The 16,349-nt window shown below is 56.0% G+C and overlaps 1 protein-coding gene across 24 annotated transcripts in view; it reads right to left on the reverse strand.

Annotated features, from left to right (window-relative positions):
• The window catches only part of KIF1A (kinesin family member 1A), a 91,234-nt gene that overhangs the window by 56,579 nt on the left and 18,306 nt on the right, over positions 1 to 16,349 (reverse strand). For 23 of the 24 annotated variants that reach the window (XR_008381176.1, XR_008381178.1, XR_008381177.1 and 20 more), the window contains exons 2-10: positions 12,003 to 12,155; positions 7,434 to 7,510; positions 6,317 to 6,496; positions 5,637 to 5,702; positions 5,025 to 5,203; positions 3,823 to 3,934; positions 2,241 to 2,318; positions 1,480 to 1,545; positions 795 to 812 (exon numbers count right to left, since the gene is read on the reverse strand). Coding sequence is in view for 1 of the 24 variants with exons in the window: in XM_053597056.1 (XP_053453031.1) it covers positions 795 to 812; positions 1,480 to 1,545; positions 2,241 to 2,318; positions 3,823 to 3,934; positions 5,025 to 5,203; positions 5,637 to 5,702; positions 6,317 to 6,496; positions 7,434 to 7,510; positions 12,003 to 12,108 (882 nt within the window). In the remaining 23 variants the exon portion in view is untranslated. Of the gene's footprint in view, positions 1 to 794; positions 813 to 1,479; positions 1,546 to 2,240; positions 2,319 to 3,822; positions 3,935 to 5,024; positions 5,204 to 5,636; positions 5,703 to 6,316; positions 6,497 to 7,433; positions 7,511 to 12,002; positions 12,156 to 16,349 lie in introns of those variants that run through there. The other variant, XR_008381196.1, reaches the window with a different exon arrangement.

Genomic DNA, 16,349 nt, shown 5'->3' on the forward strand with positions numbered 1-16,349 from the left:
CCACACAGCCGCTCACATGGTTCTCCTGAACTGTCCACACAGCTCCTCAGATGGTTCCCCTGCACCATCCAACCAGCTGCCAACACAGTTCCCCTCACCATCCATGCATCTCCTCACATCTCCTCCTCATGATTCTCCTCACACTTTCACGTACACTTTCTCAGTTCCTCACAGTTGGTCGCAATTCACTTGATCCCTCAGAGTCCTTGACAGAGTCCATCACAGAGTTCCCCACTCATTTCCCCGAGAAGTTTTTCACAGTTCCCCAAATAATTCCCCACACAGTTCCTTGCATAGTTCCCACCAATTCTGTACACTTTCCTTACACTTCCTCACATGCTCACTCTCACTGCTCTTCTCATGGTTCCACACACTTTAGGCTCACAACCCCCAGCTTGTACCTGCACCTCCCACCAGCCCTTCCAACCACCTGGCCAGACTCTCAGTCCCCTGCCAGCTCCTCCTCACTCCTTAGGGGTCTACCCTGCAGCCGCCTCCCAAAAAGCTTTCCTGTCCAAAGGCGTCTCACTTGGGTGTCACTCTAGCAGCCCATTTTTTTTTCCTCTCCAGAATTCATCCCAATTTGCAATTACATTTTTATTTTTCTGTTTCTGCCCACGCTGCACTGTGGACCCAGAAGACCTGCACTGGTCTCTGCAAGGCCCCACTGCTGGCACAGGGCTCAGAGTGGGGCTCGGTATGTGCGTGTTCAGTGAGTGAATGAAGGGGGAGTTCTGCTGCCGAGGCCACACGGGGACAGTCCCCTCCGCTCAAGACCAAAGAAAGAGGCTTACCTTGTTGGGTCCTGAGTCCTGGAAATGAAAAGACAGAAAGAGTCAGGGGACCTGGAGTGAGGCTGAGGCCCTGGTGTGTGAGGGGACATGGGGATGGTCTGACTCCAGATGACAAAAGAGCTGTGCCAGAGTCCATCATCCTGAGCCGATTCTGACAGCTAGGCCAAATGCCATGTGGCCTCTCAGGCTGCTGTGCCCCCTGCAGTCTCTCCCTCACCCTCGACAATTTCAGGGTAGGGTGGGGTCTGCTAAGCGTCAGCCTTCCCTGGCCTCAGGACTGAGTATCTCGGTGAATAGGCAGTGCTGCTTGTCCTGCATGGACCCCCAAGCCCAGCCCTTCACCTCTAAGGACCATGGACTCCCCCAAAGGATGGCCTAGATTGAGCAAAGTGAGGTCATTGCTGACCACGGGCCTGCCATTCTAGAGCACCAGCCAACATGTTCACCAGGGCCCATAGTACCTTCAGACAGGCCCTGTGAAGGAGGCGGCACATCCCCCTTATACAGGAGGGGAAACTGAGGCTCCAGGGAATAACAAGGATCACTACTCCATTTCTAGCCTGTGACCCTCCCCTGACCTCTGGGCTTTCCCTTGAATCCCAGCCCACCACCACTGATGGGGTCTGGGGACAGGTATGACAGGCTCCCAGTAAACTCGGGTTCCAGGCACCCAGAGCCAGCTTACCATTTCAGCCAGAGCAGAGATGACCTTCCCCAGCGTGGTCAAGGACTTGTTGATGTTGGCTCCTTCCTGTGTGCAGAGAAGATGATCAGGACATCAGGAAGTCTCAGAAGCCTCTTGCTCCAGAGCGTTCCCCTGGGGCTGACCCGTGTGACATGGGGCCAAAGCCACCAACCCTGACTCCTGACATCTGGGCAGGGCGTGGATGCTCTGGGGGAAAGCCAGCAGAGAGCCACCCAGCCAAGGACAGCAGTTTGCTGGCACCTCTCCTCGGCTCCATCAGAATCCCCATAACATCTTCTACCTCCCCACCAGAACCATTTCCAACCATCAGACAACAGAAGGGGTCAAGAAAGTAAAAACTCTCCCTCTTGACACCCAGGACCATTGTAACAGGGTGTGGGGTGACCCAGGATGCTGGCAGCCAGCTGACAGCCCCCACCACCTCGCAACCTCCGCTCTTTTGCAGGGCAAACACAGGCACTGCTGGCCCAGGTGAGGGTACAGAAGGGGCCTGCCTTCCTGCTGATCTCCATCCTCTTCACCCAGAGCCGGCTGCCAGAGGCCTGAGGCCCTGGCCTGTGCCCCCCTCACTCCTTTCCAGGCTTACTCGGGCTGGCCCCATGTTCCTGCAGCCCCCACAGAGCCCTCACACCCACTCACCCACCCCACAGGCCAGGCAGGAACACTGGACTGTGACAGGGGGCAAATGGAGGGCAGAGTAGCCACTGCACTCCTCAAGGGCCTGGAAGCCTGGCTCCTACCTTAAGACGTGTGCCCTTGGCCCCTGTGGAGTCGGCCCGCTCGCTCCCAGCCAGATCCACCAGGCTGATTTTGCTCACCTGAAAGGATAAATGCATCAAATGCAGTAGATGCCATGAAACTACTGGTGGGGGCTCCACGGCCAAGATCCTCCCAGGGCCTGGTGGCCTCTGACCCCACAGTCTCTGCCTCCACCTCTATTTGCAGCTCTTTGGATGTCCTCCAAGAATGAGGTGCAAGCCACCTCCCCTGAGAGGCTGCGTGCCCTTGGTGCATGTGACGCTGTCTCCACGTGCTAGGCACTCCTCACATAATAGCCCACTGACTCCCTACAGCACCTGCGAGGTACATCTGTCACTGTCACTGATCGCCACAGACAGCCCTCATCGTGCGTCGTGGGACTAGAAACCAGCTCCTGGGAGGGACATAGCCACTGCTCAGCTGCTTCATGGACACAGCTGTGCCCAGAGGCCCTGGGCACTGGCCAGACTCCCTGTCGGGACTCCTTCATCCCGGGGTTGCCACATGTATTCTCGGAGGCCAAGGCCCTTCTGAGCCACAGCTGTAGGGCAGGACTCACCCAGATGTCTACAGACCATGGACATTGGGAGGACTCTCTCAGGGCCCCTAGCTAATGAGAGCTGCAGCCCTGCCAACATGGCTCCCAGTGGCCCCAGCTGCCCTCAGCCTGCCCAAGGCCCTGCCCACTACTTCATGTGGTTGTGGTCAAGAGAATACACAAGGCTGCGTTGACCTCTTGCACCATCAGGGACTGAGTGGCAGTAACCTCACCAGGCCTCCTGTGGGGCCCCAGGGTGTGTCCTGAGAGAACCCCACCATTGGGAGACAGCTAAGGTGCCATCCGGTTTGACCTGGACAGCGGGGGTGGGAGGGACTGAGGTACCATCAGGACAGACAGGGAGAAGCTCAGCGCCTGCCTGCTGTACCTTCCAGAAGCCCAAAGACTGGATGTCTAGGATAAAGCCCAGGGAAGACGACGCCCCACCTGGTCTACTGAGGATGCCATGGTGTGTGGGAAGGGCGTCTGGGGCTGGGGTGGCAGGCAGCGCTGTGCCCACTCAGCACAAGCCCACCTTTGTGCTGTCAGAGGCCGTTGCCCACTAGGAGACCCCTGCTCCCTAGAGGGGGTGGGAGAACCACGGTCCTACTAGCCTGCATCAGGGGCCCCACACACCTCTGTGACAGGCATTCACTGAACTCATGACCCCACCTTCATAGCCCCAGGGTGTGGCTGCATCTCATTCTGTCCCCTGGCTGGAGGGGCTGCTGCACTGCAGGGCAGCCCTGGGGACATCCCTCCACAGTCCCCATGGTCTCCACAAAAACAGCCCAGACCTCAGGTCCACCATGGTCCCTTGACTCTGAGTCCCTTCCACACCCCAGCAGCCCCACACGCCCAGAGAAGGAGGCCCTGTAGGCCTGGGGATGCTCAGGTCAGCCCGGGAGCCCAGTGAGGACACTGCCCACACCTCACAGCCCATGTTTGGCTTGGCACCCTCCTCCCACCCTGACTGCCCTGACCATGGGCCACTGCTATGGTCACTTTCTCTGTGGTGCACTCACTTTCTCTGTAGTGATGTTGGTCTCTGCGTCATGGCGCTTCTGGGTGAAGATAATGTTGAAGACGGCATGGGAGCGGCTGCTGGTCTCGTTCATGTTGGTGGCCGCCACCGTCCTGAGGAATAGGAAACCACCCGGGCTTACCCTTGTCCCACGATCTGGCATGAGGGGCACTGGCAGTGCCCACACACCAGACCAGGTCATCAGCATCGGCTCCCAGGGCTGCCTGACCAGCCAGGTGGCAGCCGCACTTCCTGTCAGGGTTCAAGCAAGGCCCACATCTGCCCACCTACTGTGGCATCCTCAGCCCAGCTCACGCCTGGCACTTGGAGAGGGAAGTGGCCAGGAACACTTCCTGGTCCCAGGGGCCCAGGGATGCCCAGGTATCGCCCAACTGGGCAGGAGCACCCCAGCATCCTAATGTAAGAAAGGCCCACCCAGAAGTTCATTCCAGGGCATGGCCCATACTAGCCACTCTGGGGAGCCAAGGATTCCACCTCATCCCCAGAGCCCCACCCCTCAGCAGTAGGGTCCCCCAGCTCATGTCTGACAGGGCTGGAGCTGGTCCCAATGTCACCCCACCGGCCAGGGACACTTAGCGTGCTGTCTGTGGCAACCCACAGCTAGGTCACAGCGAGGTTGCACTGAAAGGCCTTACAGGAGCAGCTGGTTGGGGGGGCCACCAGGGCAATTCAGGATGGCACATGTCCCCCGTACCTCAGGAGCTGGGACTGACATGGACAATCACCTCACCCTCTGGGGAGTCCCGGGTGGCAGAGAGATGGCACTGTTGCCATGACAACCAGAGCATCCCGGGAAGGAGGCCCAGAGCACTAGATAAGGGGATTGCTTATGGCCAGCAGCGGCTGACCCCTCCCCATGTGCCCGTGCCAATCCCAGCATGCTAACCACCACACAGTCTCTGGACTCCTGGCCCCACAAAGCCAGCTGTCGCAGGCTCTGCTGTCACCCCCACAGGCACCTCGGCTATAGGGTAGATAGCCCCCCCAGGAGGAGCAGCCCTAGGAAGGTGACAGTGGCTCTTGTACAGAAGGAGCCACGGCCTCCCTGCACGTCCTCAAGCACACAAAACCACATCTCTACGGGAACTGCTGGACAGACCCCACAGGAGATCAACAGGTGCCCAAGGGTCAGTCCAGAGATGAAGGTGGAGCTTCCTGAGGAGAGAGTTATCCCCAACACACCTGGCCTTGTTCCCTGAGTCCATGAGGTCCTGGATGTCATTGTAGGAGGTGACAGCAAGTTTGGAGAGGTCCTCTACATAGGGCCCCAGCAGCGGATGCTCCCTCACTCGTAGGTTGCCCTTGTTCTTGGGGTTCAGGAGGTCTCGGACACGCTCACAATAAATCTCCATATAGCTGACCTGCAGGGCCAAGCCACGCCATTAGGGACTCCTGAGGTGGCGGGGGGGGGGGGTGGGGGGGCGGCAGAGGCAGCCCAGCTGGCAGCCCCTGCATGCATATGCAAGGTGGGGCATCAGCCACCCCCACCCAGATGGCCTTCCTTCTCCAGGGCTCTCTGGTCTCTGGGACACATGCACACCAGGGCCACCTCTGCCACAGCAAGGCCCAGGCTGTGCAACTCTGTGGCTGTTCCTGCACCCAGCTCAGAGGAGCCACTCGGCAAACACGCAGGACTGTCCCTTCCCCCTCTGTGCTCTGCACAGGCTCACTGGCGTGGGTGTCGTGTGGACAGGTGACAGGCTGAGGGCACAGACCAGTGGCAGGGACTGACTTTAAGCCAGGACTTAAATCCACTGGGCACACAGGAGTCCCCAGCCTGCCCCAGGGCCCTACCTCCACAGAGTAGGACAAGTTGTCATTGGTAGCGTCATTGATGCGAGAGAAGAGGTCCTCGCAGAGCTGCAGGGACGGAAGGAAACACGGTCAGCATGAGGCAGGGGCCACTCCCCAGGGTGCTGCTCCCCGGGGTGCTTCTTGCCCCGGGACACATGTGCCAGTGTTGAGGCACTTGAAGGCCTGCAGCCAAGGAGCAGCGTCTGCCTCTTAACTCAGGATCCCTGGCTGGTATCAATCAGCTCTGGTGTCAATCAGGCTCCTCGCACTCCCTTCACTGAGCAGATGAAAACTGAGGAGCTCAGGTCTGGAGACCTGCCGGGGTGGGGTGGGGGGGTGGGCTTTCTGCTGCATGAAGAGCCATTGTGTCTGGCTTTGGTCACCCACCCTCCAGCACCTCTCCCTGCTGGCCCTGTCGGCCCCTGAGAACAGCTGCCCCAGCCAGGGCTCTCCTAGGCACCCATCACAGGGAGATGGTCTTCCTGCACTCAGTCCCAAGGCTTGGGTGTGCAACCTGCTGTTAGGCCACAGTGGTTCCCGCTGCCCCAACCCCTGCGGCTCCCTGCTATCCAGGACTGCTCTGTGGGAGGCTGCCTGGGTCTCTGAGCCTCAGCTGGTCCTGCCCTGTCCCACCAGCCCAGTTTGCCCTCACCCCTGGCCTCCCGTCCCAGCCCGCCTGCCTGTGGGATGATGCCCTGCTGGTCCTTCTCCTGCTTGCCCATCATGGTGTAGGACTTGCCGGCCCCTGTCTGCCCGTAGGCAAAGATGCACACGTTGTAGCCCTCAAAGGCATGCTGCAGCATCTCCTCACCAATGTCCCGGTACACCTGCTTCTGCGAGGCATAGTTGATGTCCTCGGGCTGGGGACACAGAGGGGGCACAGCTGCACCAGGCTGGGTGTGCCTGAGGCTCTGTGCACAGAGCCACGTGGTGCCCAGGGCCTCAGGGGACCAGGCAGTGGGGAGGGACACCTGTCCCATCCTAGTCCTGCCTGGGAGCCACGTCCTGGAGGAGAGGCTCTCCACATGACCAGGGAGGGATGAAGAGCAGCTGATTGAGTCAGGCAGGAGGAAGGGCGTGCCAGCATCAGGGTCCGTATGTGCAAGAGCCAGAGGTGGGACCTCAAAACCAAAATCAGTGCCATGTGACTGGTGGGGGGTGAAAGAGCTGGGGCTAGAGAGAGGGCAGCGTCAGAGGCCCAGGGACACCACCCTGAGGGGAGCAGAATACGTTAGAGAGACAGCATGGCCAGCCGGGGGTCATGCTAGGAGGAAGGCAGGACTGGACAGGAAAGTGGGGAGGCCTGGGGCTACTCAGGGGGCTGTTTGGGGCAAGTACTCAGAGACACGCATGTGAGCAGCTTAGGTCAGGTGAGGAGCATGGTGGAGGCAGGATGCCTTCTACAAGGATGCAGGGCGTGGCGGGTGGTGAGCAGACCCAGCATGGACTGCATGTTGGGGGAAGGAGGGAGGGAGAAGAGCCCAGAGGTCTCCCAAGCTCCCAGTGTGCAGGGCCCTGGTGCCAGGCAGGTCCGGTCAGCTTTGGGCTTTCTGAGTTTAGGGTGTCTGGGGAAAGGGCTGCACATACCCAACCTGGGGAACTGCCCTGTGAGCTGAGGCCCCTCAGTCCCTGCAGCCCTGGCCACTGCCTCATCTGGGGGCAGTATGTGTCCTTCCAGGGGATCCAGGTGGGCTCCTCACTCCATTTAGAGGGGGACATGCACTCAGAGAGGTCACTCCCAAGGGCCACATAGCCTCCACACCACTGCGGTCCCTCCTCGACCCAACCCTGGCTTACCGAGGTGTGTGACCAGTAGGAGTAGTCAAAGCTGAAGCTTTTAGGTGTCTCCTTGGGCTGTTTGGGGTTAATGATGGCTGCAGGGAGGGAACACAGTTGTGGTGGTTAGCGCAGCATGGAGAGGGACTCTGGCCAGCTGGAGTCCACACCCCAGGGGCGGGAAAGTGGTCCTCAAGGGCCTCTGGCTCCAACTAGTCAGGCCCCACTTCCAGGCAGACAAGGCCCTGCTGCCCCTCTCTGTGCTGGACCCTGCTGCCCACAGATCCCCAAGGGTTCTGCAGCCCCCAGCCTGCAGGGCTCTGTGCTATCCTCTGACCAGGTGCCCCAGCTCCCCTGAAGGTGGCCCATGGTGGATCTTGCCCGCAGACATTGGGTCCCACCCCTACCTCGGGGTCCCCACCCCCTGCCCAGGCATCTATGCTCCTGCTCTGCTTGCACAAGCCCTAGAAGCCCCCAGAAGGCCAGGCTTCCTGCCACACTCCCGTCCTGCTGGTGGCCCAGCGTGGGTGTTCTGTCGCAGGGCCACCACAACTTGTTCATTCTCCTGTCACCAGACAGTCAGGGTCCTCCTAGGTTTGCTCCTATGAATAGAGCTCTTGGGACAGTCCTCTGCACCAGCCCCTCCCCTCTTCCCAAGTTTTAGCCCAATCCTGGTCACCCTGAGCAGGCCGCAGGCTCCTGGAATGTCATTCCTCAACGAAATCCAGGAACAAGTGATGACGCCATCGCCCCAGTGTGTCCTAGGAGCCTCCACCCCACGGAGCCTGTGGCAGCACACCCACCTGCCACCTTCCATCCTAGTCCACAGCACTTCCCAGCCTCTTGACAGGTGTGTGCTCTGCCACGGAGCACTGCCTGAACCTGAAAGGTCTATGCTCCCTGCAGCCCCACCAGGCCAGAGGCAAATCCATTCCTGGGTTTCCTCAACTAGGAAGCACAGGGGTCAGTCCTGGTCAGGAAGGGCTCTGGAGCCACCCAGAGACCACAACCCTCACACATCTGCGCCATGCTTGGAGAGGAAGGCAGTGTGTGTCCATCCGTATGACTGGTCTTCCCCAGCAGCTGTGGGCTAGTGCTGCCTTCCTGGGCAGGGCACAGGTTCCAGGACATCCACGCCCCCACCAACAGGTGCCCAGGTGACCTGTTGCCCTGGAAATTCATAGCTGAAGTCCTAACCCCCCACATCTCCAAGACAGGGTCATTGCAGGGGGAACTAGTAAAGATGAGGTCCTACTCCATCAGAGTGGGAAATTTATAGGTGGACACCCACCCAGGGGGAGGGCCATGAGAACACGAAGGCAGGGATCTGGCTTCTATAAGCCAAGTAGCACCAAAGGTCACCAGCAGCTGGAGAGAAACCTTGCATCCTCAGAAGACACCAGCCCTGCTGGCTCCTTGATTGCGGACTCCTGGCCTCCAGAATTGCAAGAACATGTTTCTGCTGTTTGTGGCACTGGGGAGCCCTGAGGAGCCACACACTCCACGCACCTCCCCACCCTCGGCCGCTGCCCCAGTGTTTGACGGCAGACACTGGGCAACTTGCTTTGACTGAGCCTCCTGCTGGCAGCACAGATATCACAAAAGCCCTGTCCCCAGGGCTGACACAGCTCCAGGACACCCCAGGCCCAGACCCTGGCCTGAGGGGTCTAGGAAGTTCCCGGGAACCCCTGCAATGCCAGCAGGAAGGAGCAGGCAACTGACCATCACAGCCCTGTCCTCGCAGCCAAGAGGGGGTCACATCCATGCTGCCCCCAGCAGAGTGAGCTGCCTTGGTTTCAACTCCTGCTGGGTCCCGGGTGACAGCACCCATGGCACAGCCACCGGAACCCCAAGCAGAGAGAATGCTGGCGCCGTGGGAACAACAATCGGGCACCTTCCTGAGCGCAGCCTGAGCTGATCCCCAGGACACCACAAAGAGGGCCCCATGCCCTTGCTCATGCCACCAACTTGGCCTCTCTCCACTTGTCTCCTCGCGTCCCTGGAGAATCACAGCCCCACCCCTACACCCCAGCCCAGGGCATCCTTGTCCACCTTGACCAGCCCTGGGGTCGCCAAACATGCCCTGACGGCACCCCAGGGCTAGGATGGTCCTCATATCACCCATGGGCCATGAGCTCCCTGAGTTGGGGACATCCTAGGCACAGGGGTCAAGTGGAACCCAAGGATGGGTGGATGAGGGTCTGTGGACAGCAAGAGTGAGTGGGAGAATCATGGCCCTAGCTGTACATGGTCCACAGGGAGAGTCCAGCCCTGGAGGGTCTAGCTGTACATGGTCCACAGGGAGAGTCCAGCCTTGGAGGGTTCCTTGGACCTGCTTGTCCCCTACCCCTCAGACCCTCACCCAGAGCCTGCCCTATGGTTGGGAAGACACTCTGACATTGCAGATGGGCCCTGAGCTTCAGAGGGGACATGCTTTCCCCAGGACAAGTGCAGACCAGAAGCCAGGACCCCCAGGCCTGGCTATACACCCCACTGTTGAGTCCTAGAAAGGGAGTCTGATAGGCAGCTGCCCCCGCAGCAGCTGCCCCTTTGTCAGGCTCTTCCTCCAACCTCCACACCCCCTACAGTGTGTCTTGGGACCCCCCTCCAAGACAGTGAGTCCTGGACGCACCACCTAAATAAACTCTTGGCACCCAAATCCTTGTCTCACAGTCTGCTTCCAGGGAAATAGAGGCAAGACCATTCACCACTCACAAAAGTCAGGATGACACCCTGAGGGCACACCGAGCCTGCCCCACAGCCCTGTGGCAACTCCCTACTCCATACTTAGGCAGGGCCTCCCCGACCTGCCCACAGCACAGTAAAGAGCCACAGACTCCACAGGCTTCTGGAAAGGTCATGCCCAGCCCAGACCCTACTTCCACAGGCCCTAACAGTGCTCAGAGCACTCTCAAAGACACCCGAATCCTCACCCACTCAGCAGGCCCAGGAAGGCAGCTTCCATCAGACCCAAGTGCCCTTCCCCTCAGCACCTCCCCCAAACCTGATAGATAACAGGTGATGTGGGGTGCATGGAGAGGCTCTGTCATCATCCCCCTCCCTGAGGACCAGGTGGCTGTTGGTGCCAACAGATCGGCACAGGTGAGGCCGCATGCGCCCGTGGACAACGGCAGCAGCTGCAGCTGCACGGGACACACACATACCACCCGGCAGAGCCCAGCCAGCCACAGCACTGAGAGGGAGAGTGCCTGCCTCTTGCTCTAGCTTTTGGGCAGACTGTTGCTCAGCAGAGATGATTCAAACACTGGTTTAATTTGCACAGGCCCCTGCTTGAGCCCACCTAACTGGCAGCAGTAGAGGCATAGATGATAGCTCTCCTTTGAGGGAGGGGGTGTGGCTAAGTTCCACCTCTTGGTCTGGGTGATGCTGACCGTAGATGTTCACACTGTGAAAATTCACAGAGCTGACCACTAGGATCTGTCCATCTTTCTGAATATCTGTTACATGACAATAGAAAGTTTATAATTAAAGGAAATCACTTTGGGAGGCCAAAGTGGGTGAATTGCCTGAGCTCAGGAGTTCAAGACCAGCCTGAGCTACAGCAAGACCTCATCTCTAAAAAAAATAGCCAGGCATTACGGTGGGAACATGTAGTCCCAGCTATCAGTGAGGCTGAGGCAAGAGGATCACATGAGCTATGAGCTATAAGGTTGCTGTGAGCTATGACACCATGGCACTCTACCCAGGGTGACAAAGTGAGACTGTCTCAAAAAATAATTAAAGGAAGAACAAATGGGCCAGTGCCCTCTCTAACCACCTCCAGCAGCTGAAGCCAGGTGCCAAAGACACCTGCAGGGTGGTCCTATCCTTCTGGCCTTCTCGAAATCAACATACCCAGTCTCACTTCTCCCTGTTCATCACCTTTACTCCAGGCCTCTGACTTGTCAGAGGTCGGAGATGACTTACGAGGAGAAACAAAGCAAAAGAACAGACAAAAGGAAAAAACATAAAAACCTAAGAGCTGAAACAAAATGAAAAATCAGTGTCTGTGCACTCCGGTTAAATGGTATCCCTCCAAATTCATGTCCACTGGGAATGGGGACCTCAGATCTTTAATAGAGGGATTTGTTCTGTGAAGTCTGGATTCTGTCAAGGGGCCACAGTTGGGGATCTGGAGGGCCATGCGTGGCCTCGAGGCCACAGGTTGCCCACCGCTGGGTGAGCCCTAAGGTCAGTCACTGACGTCCTTATAGAAAGACCACACAGAGACACAGGGACACAGAGGAGGGGGCTACATGAGGACAGAGGCTGAGACTAGAGATACAGCTACAAGCCAGGATGGCCAGTGACCACCAGACACTGGGAGAGGCAGGAAGGTCCTTCCCTAAAATCTCAGGGCTGGGAGGCCCTGCTGACACCTGGATTTTAGATGTCTGAGCTCCAGAATTGTGAGAATAAATTTCTGTTCTTGTAAACCCCCAGTTTGCAGCCATTTGTGACAGCAGCGAGAGGGCACCAGCATACCCAGCAGGAGGGGGACTGCCAGGCTGGCTGCTGAATCCAGCTGGGAGGCACAGACCCAAGCCCCAAGCACCCAGCAGCCGATGGCAACCCCAGGCCAGTACTCACTGGTGGTGCTTCCGGACATCTGAATGATGCACTTGGAGTCTCGACTCATTTCCCGGGAATTGAAGGGGCGGACACGCACCGCCACCTTTACCGAAGCCCCGGCCATCTCCGCGGCCTTCCCCAGTCACTCCCTAGCAGCGAGGGTGGAGACACCTTGGAGAAAAGGGAAACATGAGTGAGAAGCAATCTCCAGAGAGACAGGACCAATGCTCTGCTTGCTGGCTGGGCTCACAGGTCCCCTGTCCCCCAAATGGCACATGCACCAGATACTGACCCACAGGAGGAGGAGAGAGAAGGGGCAGCTGCAGGTGAGAGGGTACAGCCTAGAAAGCAGAAAGCCAATGGACGAGCAGAACCCGCTCCAGCAGCCTGGGAAAGCTAGACCCCACACAACACACCAGAAACAGCCTCAGTGTGAAGACGAAGGTGACCTTCAAGCCCACCACAAGCTCCTCAAAAAGGGGCTTCCCCTGCAGACACAGAGCTGGGGGGCTCCATGCCCGGCCCCATCAGTGACTGCTGGCTCAGACCAAAATGTCAAGGACGTTTAAAAAGAGCCCTGTTGTGGATTGTCCAAGCCCAGCTGCCCTCCTGGGCACTGGTGTACTTGGCAGCAGCCTGGTATCTGAATTAGCAGGAAAGAGAACTTTACTCAGAAATCAAGTGGCCCCACACACTGGGATGGAAGTCTACATTTTTAGCATAATTCATGAAAAATGAGGAGCAGTATAGTCCTGGCCCACACAAAGGAGACACGGCCTTCGAATCACCACAAATTCTACAAGCCAGGAGCCAGGGGCCCTGGTCCCGCCTGCATCCTGCTGCACGCCTTCACTTCCTGGGCCGCGTTTTACAGATCTGTGGAACAACAGGCCTAAGATCCGTGGCCCTAAAGTGATTTTGCCTCTCAGGTCCAGAGTTCCTCACACAACAATGATGAAGCCACCTCTTCGAAAGTCCTTTCCAAGGCCAATTGGCCAGGTGCTGGAGTTATTTCACCAAAGAGGACATGAGGTCTGCAGGACGGGGGTCCTGACAAACAGTGAGAGGGAGAGAGGCTTAGGGCATGGAGTTGACAGTTACAGGAATGGCCACAGCTCCAAGAAACCAAATGCATTCAGCCTGGCTTGAACAGGAATACTTAGAACTACACGCTTTGCTGCCTAAAATGATCACAGTTGCTCTCTAAGTGGTGAGCCCATCACCAGTGCAGAGCAAAGGCTCTGTGAAGCCCTTCCACACTGAACGTCCAGGAAACCCTTCTGAAAAGACAACCTGCTGCCTCATCTTCCCCTCCCATAACTGCTACCCCAGGGGAATCTGACCCAAGGATCCCTTCCTGCAGTGCCAAACCTCATATCCATGAGGCTGGGACAAGACCTGGGCACCTCTGGCCACCTTGGGACTTCGGGATCAAGAGCAGGAGGGGGCCTGTCCACAGATGGAGGGGACCACAGTGGGCCCTGGGCTGGTGCATACTCCAGCTCTGACTCCCATACTCCAGCTCTGACTCCCATACCCTGCCCAGCCAGTTCCCTGCCTCTGCAGGCCTCCTCCACAGGACAGGCTGGACATGGGGCAGGGCTGTCCCTCAGGCAGGGGAAAGCTCCAGACTACCCTTCACCTTGAGAGCAGACAAGTTCCGGTCATGCTGGGCTGCTGCACCACAGCCCCTCACAGCCACCAGGTGCAGCTGCGCCTACACTCCAAAGCATCACCTCTCCATCTGCTCACATCCACGTGGGACCACCAGGAGCGCACAGAGGGACAACCTCTCTAAGACCCTGTGTTTCCTTAAGCTGAAAAAATCTCTGCAATCTCAAAAATCTAAAAAATCTAAAAAAAGTAGAAAAACATCTTAGGATATTCCAGCCAGGATAGAAAGAGGAAGAGGCAAACTTGCAGATCTCAGGTGAGAGGCCACAGGACATACAGCAGCATGCTTGGGCCTTAAAAAGTCTTATATCCCCTGACTAAGGAATCCCCAGTATGGACATAGGAAGTAATTAGAAATGAGGAAAATATTTGTGAAAGCAGATGTTCACCTGGACAGTACAAACTTTCAGTTCTCCCCAAATTTAACTATATAAATTCAGTGCAATCACAATAATCAAAATATTCTATCAGGGATGTCAATGGGATTTGGCAGAACAAGAGAATTCTGAAAAATCAGAAAAAAGGGGAGAAACATTCCCACCAGCTATCACACGTCCCATTGAACTGTTGCAATTTTCAAAGTCTAGAAATGACATGCAAATAGACTAGGCATGTCCATAGATAGACACACACACACACCCCCCACACACACACAATACCACGCACACCACACACACACACACCACACACCCCACACACACACCACACACACCCCATACACACAGTAGCACGCACACCACACACACACCCCACACACATACCACACACACCACACACACACCCCACACATACAATACCACACACACCACACACACACACACACCCCACACACACAATACCACGCACACCACACACACACACCCCACACACATACCACACACACCACACACACACCCCACACACATACCACACACACCACACACACACCCCACACACATACCACACACACCACACACACACCCCACACATACAATACCACACACACCACACACACACACACACCCCTCACACACACAATACCACGCACACCACACACACACCGCACACACATACCACACACACCACACCACACACACACATACTACACACACACCACACACACTACACACTACACACACACCACACACACCACACACACAATACCACACACATACCACACACACCACACACACACACACCACACACAAACCAATCCAAAGGAAAGGCAGCCCTCAGGTAAGGGGGTCAGCTTAGTATTGGATAACTGGCTACATAGCTACAACATGTTGAAAACTACAGCTAGAACTTGACCTTTGAAAGCATTACAAGAGCACGAGGAGCCCCCGTCTGGGCTCTGGGTCCCCCACACACACACCTGAAGGAGCTGGGTAGGACTCGGGACCCGTGAGGCTGCGTGCAGCCCTGGGCCAGTAGACACTGGCAGCACCAGCTCCCAGGGCGCTTTACATGCAGGGCACGGGGCAAGAGGCTGGGAATCTGGAGTCTTCCCAGAAAGAGCGGCGTTGCTGAGGGACGGAGACGCTGCAGGGCGTTTGGTCAGGAGGAACAAACTTGAGGGGCCAAGATCCCCGAGAAGAGCAAGAGAAGAACTAAGAACAAATGCCCAGTTCTTACCCTAAGATATCTGCTAAATTCTGAAGGTATGAAGATAGCTTGCAGCTCTGTCTCAAAAATAAATAAATAAATAAATAAAATTTTTAAAAAAGAAAAGACAATTACCATGAATTGTCTAAAACTGCTTAAGTATATCAACCACAGATTCAAGAAGCTCTGCAAACACAAAGCAGGATAAACACAGAGAAAACCAAAGTATTTCAGAATAAGACTGCTAAGTATCAAAGATGAAGAGAAAAATCTTAATATCAACCAGAATAAGAAAAGAAATACAACCTTTAAAGGAGCAAAAATAAGACTGACAATTGACTTCTCAACAGAAATAATAGAAGCCAAAAGACAAGGTTACTAGGTTTCAACATTATCATGTAAGCGGTAAAAGGAATCATTTGACAAGGACACTTGTAATCACTGGGGGAATCATTTTAAAAGTACAAAAATAAGGCCAGGTGTGGCGGCTCACACCTGTAATCCTAGCACTCTGGAAGGCCAAGACAGGAGGATTGCTTGAGCTCACGGGTTCAAGACCAGCCTGAGCAAGAGCAAGACCTGTCTCTAAAAAAATAGTGGGGTGTTGTGGGGAGTACCTGTACTCCCAGTTACTTGGGCAGCTGAGGCAAGAGAATCACTTCAGTCCAGGAGTTTGAGGTTGCTGTGAGCTGTGACACCACGACACTCTACCAACGGTGACAAAGTGAGACTCTGTCTCAAAAATTAAAAAAAAAAATTAAAGTACAAAAATAACATATAACCAACAAGTTGATAGAGAGAAAAATTAAAATATCTTTTCTTAATCCAAAAGAGGGCAAAAAAGAGGAAAAACAGATAGGAAAAGATAGGTCAAGTTCAAGTGGAAAATAAAAAGTTAATATTGTAAATAAAAGCCCACCTGAACTACCATGAACTAAATACTCCAAGTAAAACATTACAATTTTCAGATGAGATTGTTTTTAAAAATGTATATTCTAGGGCCATGCCTGTGGCTGAATGCTGGAGGTGGCGGGTTCAAACCTAGCCCCGGCCAAAAACTGAAAAAAAAAATTATATTCTGTTTAGAAGAGATTTTTTACTTAAAAT

This window comes from Nycticebus coucang, chromosome 7 (assembly GCF_027406575.1).
Source record: "Nycticebus coucang isolate mNycCou1 chromosome 7, mNycCou1.pri, whole genome shotgun sequence".
Classification (NCBI taxonomy): domain Eukaryota; kingdom Metazoa; phylum Chordata; class Mammalia; order Primates; family Lorisidae; genus Nycticebus; species Nycticebus coucang.